The sequence below is a fragment of the Podarcis vaucheri genome (assembly GCF_965113315.1).
Source record: "Podarcis vaucheri genome assembly, chromosome: 1".
Lineage (NCBI taxonomy): Eukaryota > Metazoa > Chordata > Lepidosauria > Squamata > Lacertidae > Podarcis > Podarcis vaucheri.
In genome coordinates this window covers 78,069,980-78,091,683 of record NC_138759.1, presented here as the reverse complement: position 1 = coordinate 78,091,683, position 21,704 = coordinate 78,069,980, and the positions used below count along the sequence as shown (strand labels likewise).

The 21,704-nt window shown below is 42.2% G+C and overlaps 2 protein-coding genes across 7 annotated transcripts in view; one reads left to right on the top strand and one right to left on the bottom strand.

Annotated features, from left to right (window-relative positions):
* TOLLIP (toll interacting protein) overlaps positions 1 to 6,538 on the bottom strand; it is a 34,489-nt gene extending 27,951 nt beyond the window's left edge. Inside the window, exon 1 of one of the 3 annotated variants that reach the window (XM_082195123.1) lies at positions 5,965 to 6,538. In XM_082195123.1, coding sequence (XP_082051249.1) covers positions 5,965 to 5,997 — 33 coding nt within the window. In that variant the 5' untranslated portion in view covers positions 5,998 to 6,538. Of the gene's footprint in view, positions 1 to 5,497; positions 5,654 to 5,964 lie in introns of those variants that run through there. The other 2 variants (XM_082195124.1, XM_082195125.1) reach the window with 2 other exon arrangements.
* LOC309516652 (uncharacterized protein) overlaps positions 5,701 to 21,704 on the top strand; it is a gene marked incomplete at its 5' end in the record, with an annotated part of 28,965 nt that continues 12,961 nt past the window's right edge. For 2 of the 4 annotated variants that reach the window (XR_014212956.1, XM_082195413.1), the window contains 3 exons: positions 5,716 to 5,803; positions 17,602 to 17,688; positions 21,637 to 21,675. Coding sequence is in view for 2 of the 4 variants with exons in the window: in XM_082195413.1 (XP_082051539.1) it covers positions 5,716 to 5,803; positions 17,602 to 17,688; positions 21,637 to 21,675 (214 nt within the window). Of the gene's footprint in view, positions 5,804 to 14,912; positions 15,013 to 17,552; positions 17,689 to 21,636; positions 21,676 to 21,704 lie in introns of all 4 variants that reach the window. The other 2 variants (XR_014212955.1, XM_082195414.1) reach the window with 2 other exon arrangements.

Here is a 21,704-nt window from a genome sequence, read left to right as displayed (position 1 = left end):
CCCAATTTGGTGTGGTCTGAAAGAGACAGGAGTGCTGCTCTATTGGCATTTCACCAAAATAAGAAAAAAGATACAAGACAAACAAATTACAATACCCCCAGGGGCACGCCAACAGATACTTAGTTATTGTGGTTACAGATAGGTAGCCGTGTTGGTCTGCCATAGTCAAAATAAAAAAATTCCTTCCAGTAGCACCTTAAAGACCAACTAAGTTAGTTCTTGGTATGAGCTTTCGTGTGTATCTGAAGAAGTGTGCATGCACACGAAAGCTCATACCAAGAACTAACTTAGTTGGTCTTTAAGGTGCTACTGTAAGGATTTTTTTTATTTTAGTTATTGTGGGCAATGATCAACAGTAGGAAATACAAATAGAAAAGTTTGAAGGAGTTCTTGAAGTGCAAAATGCAAGTGCAGGTTGAGCTGATGTACATTTTATAAGTTGAGGACCAGAACTAACAGTTTATGCAACAACACCATAAGAAAATGCACAAAAGGGCACATAATTGTGAACTCCATCCCTACAGACCACTCAGTAAAGCCTTAACTCTGCTATGAACTGTCTAGACTAGTACCTAGAGCAGGCACAGGCAAACTCAACCCTCCAGATGTTTTGGAACTACAACTCCCATCATCCCTGACCACTGGTCCTGTTAGCTAGGGATGGTGACTTACCCATTGTAAGGATTATAACTAGATAATGCATGTGAAGTGCTATGAACACAAGGAGCACTATGCAAATGTTATGTATTATTTACGCAGGGAGGCCTTGGCCATGAATCTCATGCTTTTGTCAAATGGTCAAGAGAAAAAATGGAGGTGGGAGAAGCTTTTTCTGCAATGTCATTAGGCCATTTGATGAGCAACCAAGAAGTAAATGGAAGATACCTGAATGAAACAGGTAATCTAATCTTGAAGAAGAATGTGTAGCAGTTATATTGCTATGAATATTCTAAACAATTCTGGAGAGGTCTCCCCACCCCTTGCCTACTGAAATCCTGTGAAGTTCAGGTGGGGTGGAGTAGATGGTCCAAAAATAAATTAATGCTATATATCCATACTGGAAGGTGGCACAAGATTAAGGTCAAATGCAAGTGAAGTTTAGCCAATTGACTAGAGCAGAGGTTTTCAACCTTTTTGAGTTCACAGCTCTCTTTATCAAGTACATTCTTTCTGCGGCACCCTTGTGGGGCTCGGGAGCCCAGTCATGTCACCCCTTGCCTGCAGAGCTGTCAGCCTTTTATCATTTTTCAAACAGCCTCCCTTGTGACGTGTTCCCTCAGCTTCCTCTCCTCCCCCCTCTCCTTAGGAGTCCTCTGGGCAGCTGCAGTCATTGGTCTCTGAGCTGCCCCCAACCCAACCAGAGACTAGCCAAAGTTGAACGGGAGGCCAACACCTTACCTTGGGAGGCAGCAACGGGTGCTGCCAGACCTGCGTGGCAGAAAGGCTCCCCTTCAGCACCAGGCACTCAGCTCCAAGGCAGGCCTTTCACACAGCAAACAAATGAAAGGCCAGCACAGTGCCTGCCTGCCTCCCACTTGTCTGCTCATTCCCAACAGCAAGGGCTGGTGGGCTAGCTGGCTGGGCTCCCTTGCCTGCTTACTCTGAGGCCGCCTCAGCTCCTGGCAACCAGCACCTCCTGGCCAGTCCCCGAGGCACCATTAATCAATGGAGCTTGTAGCCAGGGCTGCTGCAACAAACAGATGTGCAAGCCTTTGGGAGGCAGAGATGCAAGAGGGCATCAGAGGGAAGTAAAGAAGGACAGAGGCCAGTGTTGCTCGCAGCACTCCTGACCATCATTCAAGGCACCCCAGAGTGCCATGGCACACTGGTTGAAAAACACTGGACTAGAGATTTAGTCTGCAATCCTTTACAAACTTTTGGGAGTAAGTCCCATTTAATTCACTAAGACTTATTTCTGTGTAGACATGCATAGGATTGTGCTCTTAAGGTAATTCTGAGTTGATTTAGTATATTAGGAATTGCAAATACCTTCCTCCAGTTAAGAAAGAATAGACTTACATGTTCAATAAGGTTTTATTAAATTCCCCCAGTGATGCTTTGAAAGGATATAAAATGGAATCTTCAAAGTTAGTGTTAAGTCAGTGCAAATCTCAAGACTTACTCATACTGAGGCATGCCTCATTCGTTTATGCATTATTCAGTTGTCCATCACTTTCCGGTGGTAATTTTGCAAGCAATAAAGCTGAAACCTCACACTTATTTGAATGCAACCTCCACTAAACTCTGGCTTATTTCTCCCTGATAATTGAGTGTAAACCTTTGCTGTCACTGTAGCTGCACTACTGGTTTTAAAAGGAGCTGCTATGATCAGATGTATCATACTTTACACCTTCTGAAATGGCACGAATTCAAATTCTATAAAATAGCATTTTTATTACATTTTCAGATCATCCCACAGCCTACTCAGGAGGGCGCACAATAAAGAAGGTAAAAACTGAAACACAAAGCTATGATGTAAAGAAAGAGAGGTAAATCTACAAAAATACAACAAAAGAGAACTCAAAACACTGTTCCCCTAGCCAAGAACAAGATTTTTAAAATATGGCTAGACTATTCACATTATTTATTAAAACAATAATTAAAAAATAACCTGTGTAAAAAGTAGGGCAGGGCGATATCTTCTTTTCAGTATCATGATATATCACCAGATAAACACTGTGATTTTGAGATATCACAATGTCTTAAATAAGGATGGAACTACAGTATATAGAGGTGGGAAGGGAGACAGACACAAGGGAGATGCAGACACAGAAGGGGAGAAGGGAGGAAAGAGGCTTAATCAACAGGGCAAAGTTTATTTTTATGTCATTGCCGATGGTATCAAAGGCCACTGAGAGATCCAGCAGAACTAGGAAACAGCTTTCACCTCTGCCCCTAGCCTGGGGGCCCGTCAGAGATCATCGACCAGCGCAACCAAGGCAGTTTCAGTCCCATAATGAGACCTGAATCCAGACTGGAAGGGATCCAAATGGTCCACATCCTCCAGGCATGCTTGGGAGTTGTTAAGCAACCACCCGCTCAATCACCTTAGTGTGTGCTTCTCACACTAATGACATTTTCAAGAGACAAGATAACATCCATGCAGTAATACTGAGAGATTGTAAACCAAAACTATTATGAACTTAGCCACAGCTTGTAATTTGAGTCATTGTTTGTTCCCCTGCAATGTGCGCTATATTAATCTCACTGAATTCAATAGGATTTGGGCCATGGTAAGGAATTTTTAACTGAGGGTGGGTCATCAAGAACAGGTGTAGACAGTAATACTAGTGGTGGGAGCAACTGTATTTGTGCCCTGGAATGCTATATTAAGTTTTAGTGAAAATGTGTTAAGAGATTGTTTTCTCTTAAGTGGAAGCATGTACAAGGGAAGAAACGGTCATGAATACAATATATTGCTTTCCACAAAGTTTACATTGCAGCACTATCATGCACATTCTGGAAAAGCAATGGGTCACTGCTAACCTGCATTTTGATGTAATCTTGGAGGAAGCAGTCATTCATCAGCCTTCCAAAAATTAACAGATCTAATACTCTACAAGGATGTAGCTACAAAGGCCTTTCTGCCAATTCTATCTGTAATGGGTCAAGTAGTTCTGGCCTTCAGACTAATGTGTAGAGAACAAAGCAACCCCTAAAAATGCAGATCCTTCATCTGGGGCAATTTGCTGCCAAAATTATCTACAGTTATCTCTTTGTAAGGAGAAGCCTGCATGAGCTGATCAGGGACAGGCGGACATATAGACAGAGTCTATGACCTTCTTGCCTCTTCAAGTTCAACTATTGTGAACAACAATTGTTTAAACCCATCATATTTACAGTTCAGTTCTTGACAATGTATTTGAATGGCCACTACTGTTGACACCAAAAAATAATTAATCAAGGGAGATGACCTGCAGACAAATCTGATCCTCTACAGTTGTCTGTACACAGTACACTGGTAAGATTTCAGTTTTGGCATTTAAAAAAAAAAAATTATTAAAACAATAAGAAAAATGTAGAACTGTGGCCAGAGTACCACAAATAATGTGCTGGAATTCCATATATGTAAACTGTCAGAAATACATCATCTTTTAAATACAGATTTTCCCTAGGGCAGAGGACACCATCACAGCTTTGTAATGAGAAGAAAAACTTAGCTCTTTAGCATCCTTCAGTGGCTATGTGGTTACACTACACTTCTAGAAACTGCCTTCTAAAATATACGAGGAACTGGCAGTACTTGTTTTGGCACTGCAGCCACCTGGCAGAATAGAATGCTTATGCATCACTGTCTCAAGTCTCCCTCTGCACCAAAAATCTGTCAAGACATGAAAATATGATCCAGACAAGAGTCTTAGAATTTTTTGTATCAAATACAGAATCAAGTCATCCAAGGAGACTAAATACAATGGTTTGAATACTGGAGAGGAAATGCAAGGCAAGCAAGTCTTCTACAAGGAAAAATTGCAAAGCGGGAGGGGTTATTAGAAGATTATTTTGGCTCCAGACATTAACAATACTGTTATCACTGGAAAAAATAAAAATACTAAAATGCTGTATTCACACAAACACCCCTGAAGAATATATGTATGTATTGCTGTATAACCCCTACTATGTGATTTTATTTGCACTTTATTTGTATATAATTCCCTGTAATTTCAAAAATGTCAAGTTAGCCAACATGCAAATACAAGCCCCTTTAGTGCTAACTCCCGGGTGCAAATAAGAATTAGAAAAAAAATCAAGGTGCAAATCAAGAGATCTACAAGAAAACAGGACTGATAGGAAATAGAAGATGGCTGACCAGCCTCTATGATCTTAAGTATTTTGTCAAGCCACAACTTCCCAAATGCCTGTGGAAGCGAAAGATAGAAGTACTTCATTGTGTACATGGGCAAAGGCCAATTCACATACTATGTATTCACTATGTAATGAAATGTCCTATAGGTTACAGGCCAAGACTTCTTCAAAAATGGTTTTTTAACTTAATTTATTATGTATTTATTTTAAATGTTTGAATGATAAACCCTTCTTCCTGGTTGCTTTTTTTTTTAAGAAGGAAGACTATAATTTGCAATTGGTAGTACTTAATACTTTTGTGTTAAATCTTCTGCAAAGGGGAAAGCCAGTACCGGTATGCAGACCATATGACACAAGCTTTCAGGATGTTCATCCACTTCTGACGTGTATGTCAGAATAAATAAAGCTCCCTTACAGCATAATCCACGTGTCCTTTTGCACAAATACAGACCTACATTCACAAACATAACATAGACTCTTTTGGAGCCTTCCACGAAGCCACTCTCAGTTTAAAAAGCCGGTACGCTGCGCTAGGACTTTCTCAGCTCTTTTAGGCCAAGAGGGGGGAAAGCATGGATTTCAAATACGTACCAAAGTTTGTGAAAGTCTTGTTTTTGCAAATACGCGCCCCCCAGCCGAGAGAAGCTCCTATTTGCAGCTTACACATTACACTGCCAAGGACAGAATTACATACCGATGTGAGGAATGACGGAAAACCGCCCTCTTCTTATAAAACGGGCTTTCCTTAGTTCGGCCTGGCTGTTTCTCGCATTCCCTTCCCTCGCTCGCCCACTTACCCGGCGTGGTTAAGACAGAGGCGGAGGAAGAGGAGGGAAAGAGTGAGGAAAGAGGCATGACGACGGGGCAAGACCATTCTCGCGCGTGTCACAAGGAGCGGCCGGGCGGAGGGAAATGAAGCGCACACATGGTCCGCCCCATCCCTCCGCCCTGGAGGGGCCGAAGATGAAGGGAGCTGAGGGGGCCCTCTCGGCCCACGCAGGTAAACGGCACCGTCGGCCTAACCCTCCGTGGGGCAAACAGGAGCGCCCCCTCGGCCCCCCCCCGCCACACCCTCGAGGAGAAGGTCCCGGAGTCAGGAGCGGGGAGCGGGACGGGACCCCAGGGGACGCTTCGTCAGTCACAGCAGCGGCCAGTACTCACCGGGCCCCTCTGAGTGCTAACAGTGGTCGCCATGGCACCTCCCTCAAACCGGGGTGGTCGTCCCTCCTTCCGCCGATGAAACGTCCCTCAATCCGACGCGGCAGAGTCAGCTGATTCCCCCTTCCTTACCGTCAGGCCACGCCCCCAGTCCACCGCTATCCGGTACTGCGCGTGCGCCTGGAGGATCCCACCCCGCCCTTCACCCTCAGTAGACGCCGCCGTAAGAACCGTTACGTGATCACGCGCAGGCGCAGGCCGGAGGAGGTTCTGTTCTCAAATTGCCGCCGTCGCTCGCCTCGCATCCTTTATCCTCTCATCCCCTTTTCGCCGCACACGATGGGAATCCCTGAGTCTGCTGCCGTCTAAGGCGCGTGCGCGCTCAGATGGATTTGTTTAGTATCTGGGGCCCGTTGCCGAGGATGTGCCGAATGACAGAAACGGCTCCGCAGGGGCGGCTGAATATTTTAGAAACGTTTTGCTTTAGCGGGCCGTTATTAACGTCACTAGTCCCCGCCCCGCCCATTAAAAAGGCACCGCCATTTCCCACCACAGCGGACTTTGAGCTAAGGGCTTCTCGCTTCACTGAACCCGTTGACGCAACCGCGCCCGTGCACCTCCTGATTGGCTGGCTGAGTGCGGGTGGGCGGGGCCGCGTTAGTCTTAGCGGAAGGGTCGCGCGACCTTTCATCCGTCCTCGCTTGTCTTCCTGCGCGCGCAGGAAAGTGAGATGGTAGAATTCTGGCCCCTATCGCTTCAGACTAAGTGAGGGGTACCTGTGTGCGTGAATATAACCCACCCCCGAAACTTCCCACAACCAAAGACAGCTGGCACTATTCCACCCCAAACTTTTTTTGCAAACGTCTTTTCGCAGAGCTCGTGCTCAAGAGAGAGGTTAGGGGGGCGGGGCGCGCGCGCGCGCGCACAAACACACGCACACACTTTCGCTCTCTCTCCCTGCATCTACAGTATACAGGAATATGATAGCTTCGTTCAGCTCTCACGCTAATCTCACAAGTGAATTGGCCAGAAAACTAATTATACTGCATGGCTGGTTCATCTGCTCCTGTGCAGGAGAGGGGAAAAACACACTATCTAAAGAGTTTACCATAAAACTAGTCGGGCTGGGGAATAAATGGCCAGAAGTAGCAATATTAGTACATGATAAAGGAAGAAGTGGTAATACGTGTGATAGAAAGCCAATGTTGTTTTGGACATGGTTAACAGTGCAATTCTATGCATATTTAGAGTTTTAGAAAGGAGTCTACAGGTTATGTAGTCCAATCGTTTATGATGTTTATGATTGTCCAAACTGGAGAGGGTTAGAACTATGCAATGGAAGTCGAGGGGGAGAATTCAAAGAGGCTAAAGGTCCCTTGGGTAAAACACATGGTGAGAGACACTGTTTATATACTAATGCTGGAGCCTTCTGGACCAAATGGCTGAGCTGGAGTGCTTAGTTTTAAAGGAGAGCATAGATATAGTGAACATATATCCAACCTGGTGGAGAGACCAGTGGGTCTTGGTTATCTTTCTGTACAAACACTATAAAGGGGTAACTTCCACCCTATGGGCTTAGTTAGGCCCAGATATGGGTCCCATTTGGGCCCATGGGACTGTTTTCCTCAAACCTTGCTCATCTGCCCCACAGCTGACGTGACATCAAGTGTAGGGTTGGTAGGTACATGTTCTTTTGCACATGGAGCTACTGGAATCAACTGCAAGGAGAAGTTCCCAATCAAAAACTGCATAGGACAGCTGAGGGGGCTCACTGTCGGTGCTGATTTGTTTGCTGGTATGGTTTGAATCCAAACTGCACCTGAAAATTGACTTTAAAGGATGGGTGGCCTTCTGCTACCCACCTGTCAGTTGGCCTTCAGGATTTAAATGGTGAGTCTAATTCCCCATCTCTTCTCTAAAGGAAGGCATTTTGGAAGTCACGTTGCTCTGTATAACAAAGAGGGCATAGACGTCCAACAAATTAGAAATTTTCAGAGGTGTAGACTCCTTCATAGAATCACTCAGTGGTAGTATCAGTATCAAAATTAATTAAGTGCAGGGGGTACTTGAGATGGAGAATAAAATCAATGAGGTATCCCAAGTAGGAAGTGTTACATTAATGGGTGAATTCAAATACCTTCCTAAAGGCTGGGTAAATGTGATCAGTGTTGCCTTCAATCAATTAAGGCTCCCTTGCTGCAGAGGAACACATGTAATGCCAAGGAATACTTAGCAAGGCCTCACTCCTTGTTCTACAGAGGAACAAAGAATGCCCAAATAGGGCTTATAACATCAGTCAATGAGTCACAAGTATGAAAGCCAGTAGAGGCACCAGTTTCATATAAGTTATAATATTTTAATCAAAGCGGTTCATACATTCATCTGAGTCAGTGGGACAGGAGCCACATTGTGTGGTGTATTTTATTTATCTAAAGCATTTCCTTTGACCTTTAGGTGACACAGCTCCAAGAGTGGCTTACATGTTTATTTAAAAATCAATCATTTTAAAAAAATAGAAGTGTGTGGTTTTTAACTGTCTTATTTAACTATATAGTGATGGTGACATTTTGTCTCATTAGCTGCTTCTTCCTTACAGGGTAGTGGTAGCTGAAAGGAGAAGGGTCCTGTCCTACCAGAGATGCACCAGCAGATGGGAAGGGGGATGATAACATTTTACTTTGCTACCTGCTTCTTCTGTCTCTACGAAGGCTTTGCATGCAGTGTGTGTGCTATAATCTGTTGATCACAAAGGAGGTGGAAAGTTTCAGCAAAGTTAGCAGCTTCATGTGCATATACCTCTCATGGTATGTGGTCTGCATCTACATGTGCAGAAGAATTAAGTGATAAGAGTCCCTAAGTGGTAGAATAGCCATTGCCACTTTACATAAGAAGAGCCCAACTGGATCAGAACAAAGGCCCAACTAATCCAGCATGCTGTTCCCACAGTGGCCAGGCAGATGTCTGTGGGAAGCCTGCAAGCAGGACTTGTACTAGAGGAGAATCGTATTTTTGAATGTTCTTCTATATGGCAGTACAGTGGTACCTCAAGTTACAAACGTCTCAGGTTACTCCACTAACCTGGAAGAGTTACCTCGAATTGAGAACTTTGCCCCAGGATGAGAACGGAAATCGTGTGCTGGCGGCGCAGCAGCAGCAAGAGGCCCCATTAGTGAAAGCACACCTCTAGTTTCAGGTTAAGAACGGACCTCCGGAACAAATTAAGTTCGTAACTAGAGGTACCACTGTAGTAGCCGCAGCGTGGCTAGCCGCTTGGGTGTCCTGGGCGTTGTGCGCACCCTGCACCCAGGGGAGGGGTGAGTTGGGGCAGGGCATGCTGTGCGGAGACTTGCCGCCACCTCCCCCTCAGCTGTAGGGTGGCTGAGGAAGAGGCAGTGGGCAGATGCAAGCCCCATGCTGCTGCTTTAGGCAGCACTGAACCTGCAGGCACCTGAGCCACTGCGTCACTCCCAGGAGAGACGCGTGGCTCGGGTGCCTGCAGGCCCTGCGGTAAGTGCAGCCCTCCACAGTGTGGCGGCCAGTGCCCCCCTCCCCCTAGCTACGCCTCTTGAGTAGTAATAAATATTTGCATGTAGGAAGCTGACATGGGCTAGATCTTTGCTCCCTGACAAAGGGCAGTGTGGTTTTTGAAGGTAGCATTCCAATATAGCATTCTTTAGTTTAAAGAGATACTGCCCATTCTAGAATTTTACCACATTCTGCTCAATTTGTAGACCAAGGCATATTTTGCACAAGCTGGAAAGCATTGCCAATGGTTTCTTCCTGCAGGCTTACATGCTGGGTCAAACTGAGCTGAAGTAACGTACATGTGCATGAGAATTGGCCTTTGAAGTCTTGGAACATATTCTGATTTTCTGAAGGAAGCGGCAGTTGGTCCTTGTATAGAGGAAGAGCAATTTGTGCCATCACTAAAGAGGAGTCTGCATCAAATGGTAGTTGCTGCAAGTTCAGCCTGCTTTTTAAATATTTAGCATCTGACCTCCTCTAGCCTCTTGTGTAATTCTAGTCTTCAACAGAACAAAGACAACTTTCATATTAATCTGAGTGCTGTTCTGGGAGATAAAAATCTGATCATTTCAAAGTCTATTTGAATAATGTAGCTGCTTCCTGCTGCTAATATCTGCAGCATTAATTTAGTCATTAATTAAAATTCGTGCTGCAGATCCCAACAGCTGGAAATAGAATAGTGCAATTAGGAGCTTTCTAAATTTATAACAGATATTTTTATGCACTATTGTAATGCATGTATGAAGGTATGGCAGCTCAGAGTTATCATGCTGGCTCCAATAAATACATTGATTATAAATGGATGCAATTCATAGAGTGTGGAAGATAGCATCTACTAGATTCTTGTAGGACAATATGAAAACAAAGGCCACCAAATGTCAACAAAATAGAATTCAATTCAGACAAGTGAACATAGGGTTTGTTTAACCAATTGGTTATATATCCTGCTGTTTGTTGCCTTGATCTTTGAGTGCTAACGCAAATCAGTACTGTAGTATGCCAGAGTGGTTTTGTTTCTGAACAGAGCCAGAAGGGGGCAGTAGGCTGCAAGCGTGTCCTCATTTGATGTTAACAGTTATCCAAGAATCTCCAGGCTGTTTCTGCAAGGCTGTGCTTGATTTAGAGCAAATTTGCTGGTTGCTTGCACTGAAGGCCTGGAGTAGATTTCTCCTAGGAATTTCTTCTCATAGAGGGGGAATCTCAAGAAGTAGTGGTGGTTAGTCCAAGATTGTATTTGGCAGCATGGATACTTGTGTACTTACATGCTGTTAAGATAAAACTGAAATGCTGAAAGACAAACCTAGAAAACAAATTTGTGACATGAAAAACAAATTTTGGCTCTGTGGCAAAAGAAAAGAAAACCTGTTAGCTGTGGCTCTGGATAATTCTGATTACATTCTTTGTTTCCGGCATTTAATATGCTGAAGCAGAATTGACAATGCAGATCATTACTATAAAATTAACTGTAACAGAACTAGTTCTTGAATCCTCCTGTGTAGCTTTCTGGACATTGAGTTATTGTCTGCTTGCCAGGTCTTGCAACTAAATTCCCTAACAGCTTGGTTAAGGAAAGTGCATACTGAATATCAGCAAAGGTTTTTTGATATCAGCTTGCAGCACAGTCCTATGGCTTGGCTTCATCTTTACTGAATCGCCAACCCCACTGCGTTCAATTTGTTTTACTCCTGGGAAGATGTGCATAGAATTGCAGCCTTATCTTATTACCTTTGACATTCATATACCACCATCCCTCACAGGAGCTCAGTGTTAAATAAAGAGTTATTCCCTACTATCCATTTTATCCTCACATCAATTCTGTGAGGAGGGTTCATCTGAAAGGATAATTACGGACTTAAGATCACACAATGAGGTCCATGGCTCAATGGAGATTTGAAGCTGGCAGCGGAATACCAGTAGTTGGAAGCAGTGCTTTTTTCCTGGGGTTACTCAATGGTACACAGTACCGGCACCTTTTTAAAAGAAGCAGCAGCAGCAGCAAAGCACTGATTAAAAGTATGGCACTTACTGTAACAACTTCATGGTGAGTACTGGCACTTTTTCCCCTAGAAGAAAAGCACTGGTTAGAAGACTGATTGGGGTATTGAAAGCCCAGAGCTGGTAACTCTGTAAGGCAATAGGAACCCAGTGGGGTGGATAGAGCCTTTACCAAGCAAAAGGTGCTGCAATACCTCACAGACTGCCTCTCCCCATATGAACCAACCTGGACCCTGCGGTCATCACCTGAGGCCCTTTTTCATGAGCTCCCTCCACAAGCAGTCTGCAGGGTGACAGCACAGAACTGGTCTTTTCTATGGCGGGTTCCCGTCTGCAGAATGTTTTTTCCTAGGGAGGGTCACCTGGCACCTTCATTGCATATTTTTAGGTGCCAGATGACATTTCAACCAGGCATTTGGCTGATTAACATTCTATGGCTTTTTAAATGTGTTTGTTGGAGGGGGTCGTTATTGATTTGTCTTTGTTTAATTATGGATTTTGTATTTTTCTGTTGTGAACAACCAAGGGATCTGTGGGTGAAGGACACTATATTATTATTATTATTATTATTATTATTATTATTATTATTATTATTACGGATGGGTGATTAGAATTAAAGTACCCTCTTCTAAGTTGTGGGCTTCGGCTAGGGAGGGTACAACAGTGACTTCTAGTGATACCTGTGTAACAGAAATCTGCTTGCCCAACAGGGCTTCTGGCTTCTCTTTCCCCCTGTCCTGCCTCCCGCATACCCCTAAAATTCAGAGCAGATTTTGGGTTGCAGAGGGCAAGGAGTGAAGTCCTCATGTATAAGCGGATACCTGGTTGTGCTGCATCAGATGTCACCATAGGGCTCCAGAGCCATAGAAGGCTCCAAACCTGGGAACAATTCCTATTGAATTCAGAGGGACTTCTGATTATTATTATTTTTAAATAAATTTTTATTACAGTTTTATAATTACGAATTCCATATATCACATGCCAATATCCAACCCTACCTTATCATTACCTTTACAATCTTCTCCCTCCCCACCTGACTTCCCTCAGCTTCCTCTTCTGGTTTGTTACATTGTTTGTTATATTCTGCATGTATATATACTATTAAGTGTTGTTACAATATCATCCTCCATGTTTAAACTCAATAAAATTGTGAAAGTTTATTTAAATCCTGCCAATGAATCCATTTCTTTTTGTTGTTTCTGCAAGTAAGTTGTAAATAGTTCCCATTCCTTTTTGAAGTCTGTTATCTTTTACATGTAATCAGAAGTACCTTCGCCCCAGAGGGACTTCTGATTAAACATGATTAGGATTGCACCTTGTTGCTGGGGTCAATACTGATGCAATGCAGCCTGTCCACATAGGTCTGTGGGACGAAGTTAGAAAGCTACATGGATTGTTAAATGTATCCTGCTGCAGTACTGCATTCCTGATCTAGACCTTATTTTTTTAAAAACCCTGCTTTAATTTTCATTGTTATTGCTGTTTCTTAGCTGGAAGGATGTACACTTAGGCTACAATTCTAGACCTGCTTCACCAGCAGTAAGCTCCAAGTAACTCAATGGTGCTTGCTTCTGCCTTGGATTGTGACAAAATGTGGGTCAGTAAAAGGATCTCCTAGAATACTGTTACAGATGCTAGGATTTTGGCTATTTGTGGAATGAACAATACTTTGAAGTTAATTGTTTTGCTCACATGAGAGAATGAAATGTGCAAAGTTTTAATAACAAAATCAAGCAGGATTCAATTTTTATTCCTATGGACTAGATCCTCAGTATAGGCCTATCTGTGTAAATCTGATGGGCTGTTTCCAGCAAAGTCGTTGTGGAAATGGAATGCATTGCTCTTGTACAACACCTCTCCTCTCCCAGCATGATTGCCATACCTCGCCCCAAATCTGCTCTGCATCTCCCCTCAACCCTCAGAAGGGGACTTAGAGGCAGTGGGGGAGTTGTAGTGGGGGATGTTATGTTGTGTGAGTGAAAGATGTTCACTTAGCTGCACAAGAATTTGGATTCACTCCAATTATTCCAGTGCAAACTAATGAACTTGTTGGTGTCAGCCCAATTAAAATTGAAAGGTCTTCCAGTGTTGCGTTTAGTTTTAGACTTCTTTGCAAGTGCTGCCAGCATTCAGAATTCTTTATTTCTGAGATTGCATCAAGCAGCAGCAATCTAATCATATGTGACTAGATTGAAGTAAAATTCAAATAATTTATTTTCTCTTAATGTAAGTATTAGCAACAAACAGCACAAACCAACAAGTATAGGTTGTTGGTTGCAGGGTACAAAACTGTGTACAAAACTGAATCCAATCAAATACAGTTATAAAGAAGTCAGCATATGAGTAATCATAAATCTCAATACAGAAAACCAAGGAGATCTAAAGCAGCAGCAGCATATCCAGTACAGGTCAGATTTACAGAATGCCTCAGACTGAAAAGCCTCTCCTGGGTTCCTCCAAAATCTATTTATTTATTTGAACATGCATCTATGTAATTTGTATGTGCAGATATTAGGCCTCTTACACAAAGTAAAAATGAAAACCAATTTTTAAAATTATTCAAATGTAGCCTGATTAGTTGTTTACTCTCTGGAGGTACCCTACTTTTAAAGTTTAGCAAAGTTTCCAGCTCTTCAATTGTAGGTTATTTACTGATGATGATGATGCTTTTTTCCATGCTGAGGAGACAAAGCATTGAAGTTATGTGCTTGTTTTTGCCACATTTCAAGCAAAGCAATGCATATATTCAGCTCATTAAACTTAACAGTGCTAAGTACAAGAACATCACCTACCAGTTGATATGAACTCGTTTTTTAAAGAAAAAATATGCAAAGTTTGAGAGATATCATCATGATTGTAGCCTGGAGAGGGAGTTACTTATTTTAGCTTAGAAGAGGTGATTTGGGAGTGCAGAGAAACACTTTGTGATCACTTTTATATCAATGTAATGAGCATGCAAACCACATAAACTCACAGTTCAGAGTCAGTCCCACAGAAAAACAACAATACCAAAAATCCACATACCACAGGCTACATGTAGGCTCTATGTTATCTTGGTACCCCCAAGTCACTGGAGGTGGCTAAAACATTAATAGAGATGAGTGAACCTGCCTCGTTCTAGTAGTGCTTAAGGAACATGGACTGTGATGTCATAACCAGTGTTGTTTTTTAAGAGAAAAAGGCGTTGGTATTCACCATGAAGTATTTACAGTAAGTGCCACACTTTTAACATTTGGAGGGGGGAGGTGCCAGTACTGTGTACCCCCAGCACTGGACTCATCACATTTTGTGTTTCCCCAGCTTTGCCATTAGCAGCCAATGATATGAGGTGGGAGGAGTGGGGCAGGAAGGCTGCCATTGCCACTGGCTCAGCGGTTCATGAAACAGCAAGTAGTTATTAATGGGAGTGACAGGTGTTACTATTTTCCCAGGTGGACTATTTCTAAAAGTAGAAGTCACTGGTGAACAAAGGCATCTGATGAATTCATACTAAATCTGGTAATTAAAGTGAAAATTGAAGCCATGGGAAAGGTGAGAGAACAGAAGTCTTAAAAATCCACTATGGTAACATATGGATGTAATTTTCAAAAGTGGCTTGGAGAAGCAGTTAAGGTGTCTAAAATGGCTATAAATCAAATTTGTTTTGTAATAAAAATTTAGACACTAGGATTTCCCCTCCCCATTCCATAATTTGAGTTCCTGCGTTTGTTCTTCCTTCAGCCTTTGCTTTCATTCCCCTCCCTAATTTAATGCATAATTTTTGCATGATAATTTGTTAGCATGATAATTTCTACTCCCAGTCTGACTACCATGAGTGATTGCAAGTGCCAGTAACAAAAACGAGTTGTTGCATTAATACAACACTTTTTCCTATTGCAAATTGTATGTAAGGATATTTCATTATTGAAATAGGTCTGTATAAGTTGGTATTTCAGGGCACTTGATTCTAATGGGCCAGTAGCTTATTAGAGCACAGGTTCTTCTGTTCAGTTACCTGTAGAGACCTTAGCAGGACAATCTAGAAGCGGTCATGGCTGCACCAAGATCTTTATGTACCTATCCTGCTGACAAAACTAATACTGTGCCAAAAATTGTTCCACATTTTATCTGAACATTTTCTACCAATTAATTTTTAAAAATGCATTGGGAAAATATCAAAAGGGGGGGAAACATTTCAGTGTTGTTCTCATGGGTAAGGTGCAAGGTTTTTGTTGGGCTCACCTTACTTTGGAGGTGGACAAATATTTTGTGAGTGTTCTTTCCTTATTTAAATAATCTCTCCAGTTGTTTGCACTCTGTAGGTTTAATGGGGTCCTGAACTTCCTGAAAACCCTATTAAGTCCTTGGCTGGGCTTTTCTACAAGTACAGGGAGACACAGAAGCTTTTTGTTAACATTTTTCTAGAGTATTTTTACTTTTAAATAAATCATTAGGTGAATAATAAGGGTGTACTCTTTAAAGGGAAGAGCTTCCGTTGAAAAACAAAACCAGCAAGGGTGCAGATCTCGGAAGCTTATTAGTTATCTTTTCCAGCTCCTTGCATTTCAGATAAAGCCTAGGGGAAGATGTTGCAAGGTACCTCCTTCCATGGACCTTTTAGATTTCTCTACTTTTTGGTACCTGTTGAAGACTTTCCTCTTTCAACAAGCCTTTCATCCCATAAATGAAATGCACCGTTTACTTCTGCTGAGAAGCAGCCCCAGGGAGTCTTGGGCTTTTGCACTCTCTTAAATCCATACCTGTACCATGGAGCTTGTGAAGAAAGCGGAGACAGAAAAATGCCCTTTCAGAGCTCCTCAAAATTGACCTACTGTTTCAGTGCAAAGGCTAAGTGAAACACAGCTGTGAAATGTGTGTTCAGACAGGTAGCTCACTGGGCAGCAGAGAAATAAGAGGAATGAAATACTACACTACAGCCATCAGAATGTCTACTGTTCATGCAGCTCAAAGTAAAGCAAGTTGAAGAAGTGCAATATATCTCCTTAGAATGTTATGTGTTTTGTCTCCTACAGAACCATAGAACACTTCACTGGATGCTCTAGCTTGCCCTTGGACTTGCTGCCAACAAAAGAAAGAGCCATCTAGATCCCACATAGCAGTATCAGCAGAAGGTTCAGGTGCATCTCCATAAGTGAATTTTTGAGGGCTGGAATTAGCAGATCTTTTCTCGTGGAGAATTTCAAGCAAAATCCGTAGAAAACATAGAAGAGAAATGAGAAATTGCTCTTGGGTTGCTATGAAGCCACTCTTCCTCTCATTTCATAGGATGTAGGACCCGCATGCAGAAACCTACACAGAAATTCCAGCAATTGTGTTTCCCATTCTTGCAACATTCTCAAGTAAAGTTACAGAGAAGAAAAAAATAAAATGTAAATTCCAGGTGAAACAGAGTGGAATATCTGCTCTTCAGTTGCACCTTTCTTGAAAAGATCCCCCAGCACTTTAGAAATACTTCTATTGACAACTGGAGCCAAAGAGTACTCAATAATACTTCCTTGTCATCCTGGAAAAAGTTACAAGGGGGGTGCTGCATGGTTCTGCCCTGAGCTGCTTGTTGTTCAATGTCTTTATAAATGACTTGTGTGAAGGATTTGAGGGGATGCTCATGAAAATTGCAGATGATATCAAACTGGGAGGGATAGCTATTGCCACAGAAGACAGAATCGGGATTCAAGATGACCTTCACAGATTGAAAAACTGGGCCCAAACTATTTTTTTTAAAAAAAATGAATTTCAATAGGGACAAATGTATGGTTCTACCCTTAGGCAGGAAGAGCCAATTTCACAAATAAAAGATGGGGGACACCTGGCTTGCCAGTAGTACATGTGAAAATGATCTAGGGTTCTTACAAGGCCACAAGTTGAACATGAGCCAATAGTATGATACAGCAGTAAAAATAGGTAATGCTATTCCAGGCTACATCAACAGAAGTATTGTATCCTGATCAAGGGAACTGAGAGGAGAGATGATAACCAATGACCATATTCAAATATGGTGTAATATTGATGTATTAAGCAGCGTTTTTTTTAAAAATAAAAATAAAAATAAATGTTTGCTTTACTCCCCAAAGACAGTGGTTCTGTTCACGCTGGTGGGCTATGCCTTTATATCTGTCACAGATACATGGTTTGGAACAAAAGGGAAGGTGGAAGAAGAAGAATGGCTGCTATCCATTTCTAAAGTCAGGTTCATGGAGGCAAGGCATAGTAAGTATAAAGCAATAATAAAGATTACTCTGCTTGTTTTGCCAAACAGATAAATAGATTCCAGGCTTCAATTTATAAAACAGACATTAGACCAAACAGCACGCATCCCTCCCTGTCTCCATAATTGTGTACCACACTGTCATAGTTAGTGATTGGACTAGATTAATATTGGCAGAACTGGTATTCTGACAATTGCTGGAGACTGCAGCAGAAGAGTGGAAAGCACTGCTGAGCAGTTAATAAGTGGCCATTCTTCAGTCATGCAGCACTTGGAATAGCTTTTCAAAGGGAGAAAAGAAAATTCTATTGGGTTTCAACACCTGGTTGAGCAGCTCAATAGAGACAAAATTGAACGTTATAGCAGAATCATTATTTATTTCAGGACTACATCTTCATTGCATGGGCAGTCTTAAAATGAAAGTTATTTCAATGTGAATCAAGTTCACGCCAGCATCTCAGACCAGCTTCTATGGGAAAGGAGCTCTTTACACATAATTTTAGGTGGCAATCATATCCAGCTGAACACATTGGGGGGCCTTTGTTTTCGTTGCAATGTGTTTAAAACATGCTGGATTAATAGGAACAATACCAAGGTGACTTAAAAAACAACACCCTACTTGTGAGATGCATTGTTTTCCAATTTTAGCAACAGCAAAAATGACCTCTGATTAAAATAATGGTGCTGCTAGTGTATTACATTCAGGACAGATAAAAGAAAGCATTTTTTTCACACAGTGCATAGTTAAACTATGTACCTGCAGGAGGCAATGATGGCAACCAACTTCATTGGCTTTGAAAGAGGATTAGCCAGATTCATGGGGGAATAGGTTTGTCAATGGCTAGTAGCCATGAGGGCTATGTTCTGCCTCCATAGTCAGAGGCAGTAATACTTCTGATTATCAGTTGCTGGATACCTCAGGAGGGGAGAGTTCTCTTGCGCTGGGGTCCTATTTGCTGGTTTCCCATAAGCACCTGGTTGGGCACTGTGACAACAGGATCCTGGACTAGATGGGTCATTGGCCTGATCCAGCAGGTGGTTCTGATGTTCCTATGCCAGCTAGACATCTGAAGTATTTTTCTTGACCTCTCAAAAAGCGCAATAGTATTCCAGCTCTGGGCCCTTGAGACAGAGCAGGGTAGTCACCAAATAAATAGCAAAAGCCTTTGGAAATTGTCCTTTTGGTGAATTGATGAAATTTAAATGGAGGGTAATTCCAACGTCTTGTTCTCATTAACTCTGTGGAAAAAATACATTTCTCTCTCTCAAGCAAAGTCAACATCATTATTCTTTTGACTCTGGTTCATTACAAGTAGTCTTTGCTTTTATGCAGTGAAACTGTGTTTATCCCCTATAATTTAGCTAATCCTTTCCTCTCCCTGCAGTAACAGGATAGACATGCAAATCAGCTCCTATCAATTTCATGTGTGAAGTGGAAAGTCGGGCAGTAGGAATGGAAGTGGGGGCTGGGGCTGGGGAGGAGGTTCTACCACTTGAATGTCATACATTCCCCCATTGGGTACTCCAATTTTATAGCTATTAGTTTTTATAATTAACAGTGAATATTAAAGAGATTTTAAGATAATAGAAGCTCCCAATAGTGACATTCAGCAGGTTCCACCCCCCCCTACCACATCCTGTTTCTCTCTCTCTCTCTCTCTCCCGTCACCTCACTGTTTTTGGTGCTTGAGCGCCTTCAAGCAAATCATTATTTTCTGTTAGATGTTTAATCACAAACCTTGCAAGGAAATTTTCTGTTTTTCATGCTGCACTCGGTGCAGAACTAACTTCATTACCACATTGACACGCTAGCACATTTGTCAGCCTTAAAACCCTGTCGTCTTAAAGACCCCAGTCCAAAAATTCCCCTTGGAAAAATATTTAGTTTTAAATGATACAGTACAGCATAATTGGTCTGAAGTACCAGGCTTTTTTCCTATTTCCAGCTTACCACTGGGCTATTCCTCCTGGGTCTGACAGGTTGTCAGGGGTATGGGGGCGGGGGAGGGGAGACTTTTGAAGAACAGTGACTAGTTTTAAAGGAAGCTCAAAGCTGGAGGGGGTGTCTCTATGGTAACATGTTTATGTAAATTTTCAGGTAAGGGATGTTTTCTGGGGCACTTTTTCCCCCTACTGGCGTGACTGAAAGCAGTAACACTGATTTCAACAGAGCATTGTTACCTTAATGTTACTTGAAGTTCCAAGCTGTTCTTTGTATACCTATTGGCTGTTTTCCAGTAAGAGGGCATTTTGCCATATTGTAGCTATAGAGCAATTAACATGAGAAAAGCTAGGGGAAAACATACCAAGTGTTTAGAGGAGAGCACCCCATTTTTAGATGATTGTCCTTTTTGGAGTGAAATGTCTTATTTAGGAACCTGAGCAAACAAAGTGCTTGATGGCTGTGTGCGCGCGCACACACACACACACACACACACACCTAAACACACAGAGAAAAGGAGGGAAATAATTTTTTTTAATGGACTGCTGCTTGATAACCCAGTTGTGTGTGTGTCTACAGTTCATAGTAGGCTTGGGTCTTCAGTGCATGTTAGCCTCATGCAAGACAGGACATGCATATTTCCATTGGATCTGGAGGAATGGTCAAGAGACGGATTCTGCATGGGTGTGGGCAATCAGGCAGACACAGGCATTTTGAAGGGATTCAGCGTCTGATAATCATCTTGGCCTCATCTCACTGTTGTCTTCAGTATTTCATACTTCTGCTGTGGAAATGAAAACACATCTTGGATTGTACACTGCGATGTGGTCCTTTATGAAGCTGAGTGAAATTACAGCTGTTTTGTCATGTACTGGGCATGAACAGGAACTGAGGTATTCACAGCAATGTAAGGATCAGACTACATGTGTTGTTAATTGTGCAAATAGGACTAATAGGAATGTTTGTTTTAAAAACTGTAAATAGCAGCTGTAGTGGAGTCAAAGCTGCAATGGGACTGCAAGAGAAGGGAGAGATCAACCCTTTCCCCTCTTGTCATTGTTCTAATGAAAATTACTCCCTGAAGGTTCTATAACTTGCATGGGGAGATCAATGGAGGCTTTTGGCTCCTGATGCAAACAGCAGCTTGAGACTATGTGTGGGGCAAAAGGGCAAACTCTCCCTCTCCTCCCCCTGTGGTCCTGCTGCTGATCAGAATCCCCTGAAACTCCACCAACCTGCCTTAGTATGCACAGGTGCACGAAAAAATAAAGAGGAAAGTATATGAGATTTTCCACAAGCAGCACCTTGACTGATTTTTGCATATCCTACATCTACATTTTTTATGCTGACTACAGAATATACACAATAAAACCCAAAGGCAAACCTTCGCCGCTCCCATTTCTGTTCTATATTAACAGCATTCAGACATGCATACTAATAACCTGTGATTGTGGGTAAAAACTTTCTGCATATTTTAAATGCTAGTCACTATTTATTGGAGATATTCAGAAAAGGATGCAGATCCCGCTTAGCTTATTCATATGATGCTTTTTGGAGAAATTCCAAAAACGACTCCATGTTGTCTGAAATGATCTGTCTGCTTACTTTCTCGAATCCTTATGAATTGTTCCCAAACTGAAAAACGTGCGTTAGAACTAAATAAGCATCAGTCTGTGGTCAATGGTCCATCTAGCTTGGTATTCTCTCTCTCAACAGTGACTAACCAAAAGTTACAAGGAAGTTTTTACATGCAGGTCATGACAGTTCAGCTGTAGCCTATTGCCATTCCCCAGTCTCAACAGTATATTTATTGCCTTTCAATGTCTGTTTGCCACAGCCTAAAGCTTCAAAAAGAACCATTTCCCATGTGTACCTAATCCTCTTTTCCATCCTAGTCACCAGCAGAAACATCCTGTGGCAATGAATTTCATAGTTTCATTGGTCATTGTAATCTGGGCATTTTTAATTTTTTATTATTATTCTTCTCTTCTCTGTTTACTTCATGGAGGACCAGCTTCTCATGACCATATGCCTGAAAAGAACCACCGTAAGTTGCAGGATTTTAATTTATTATTA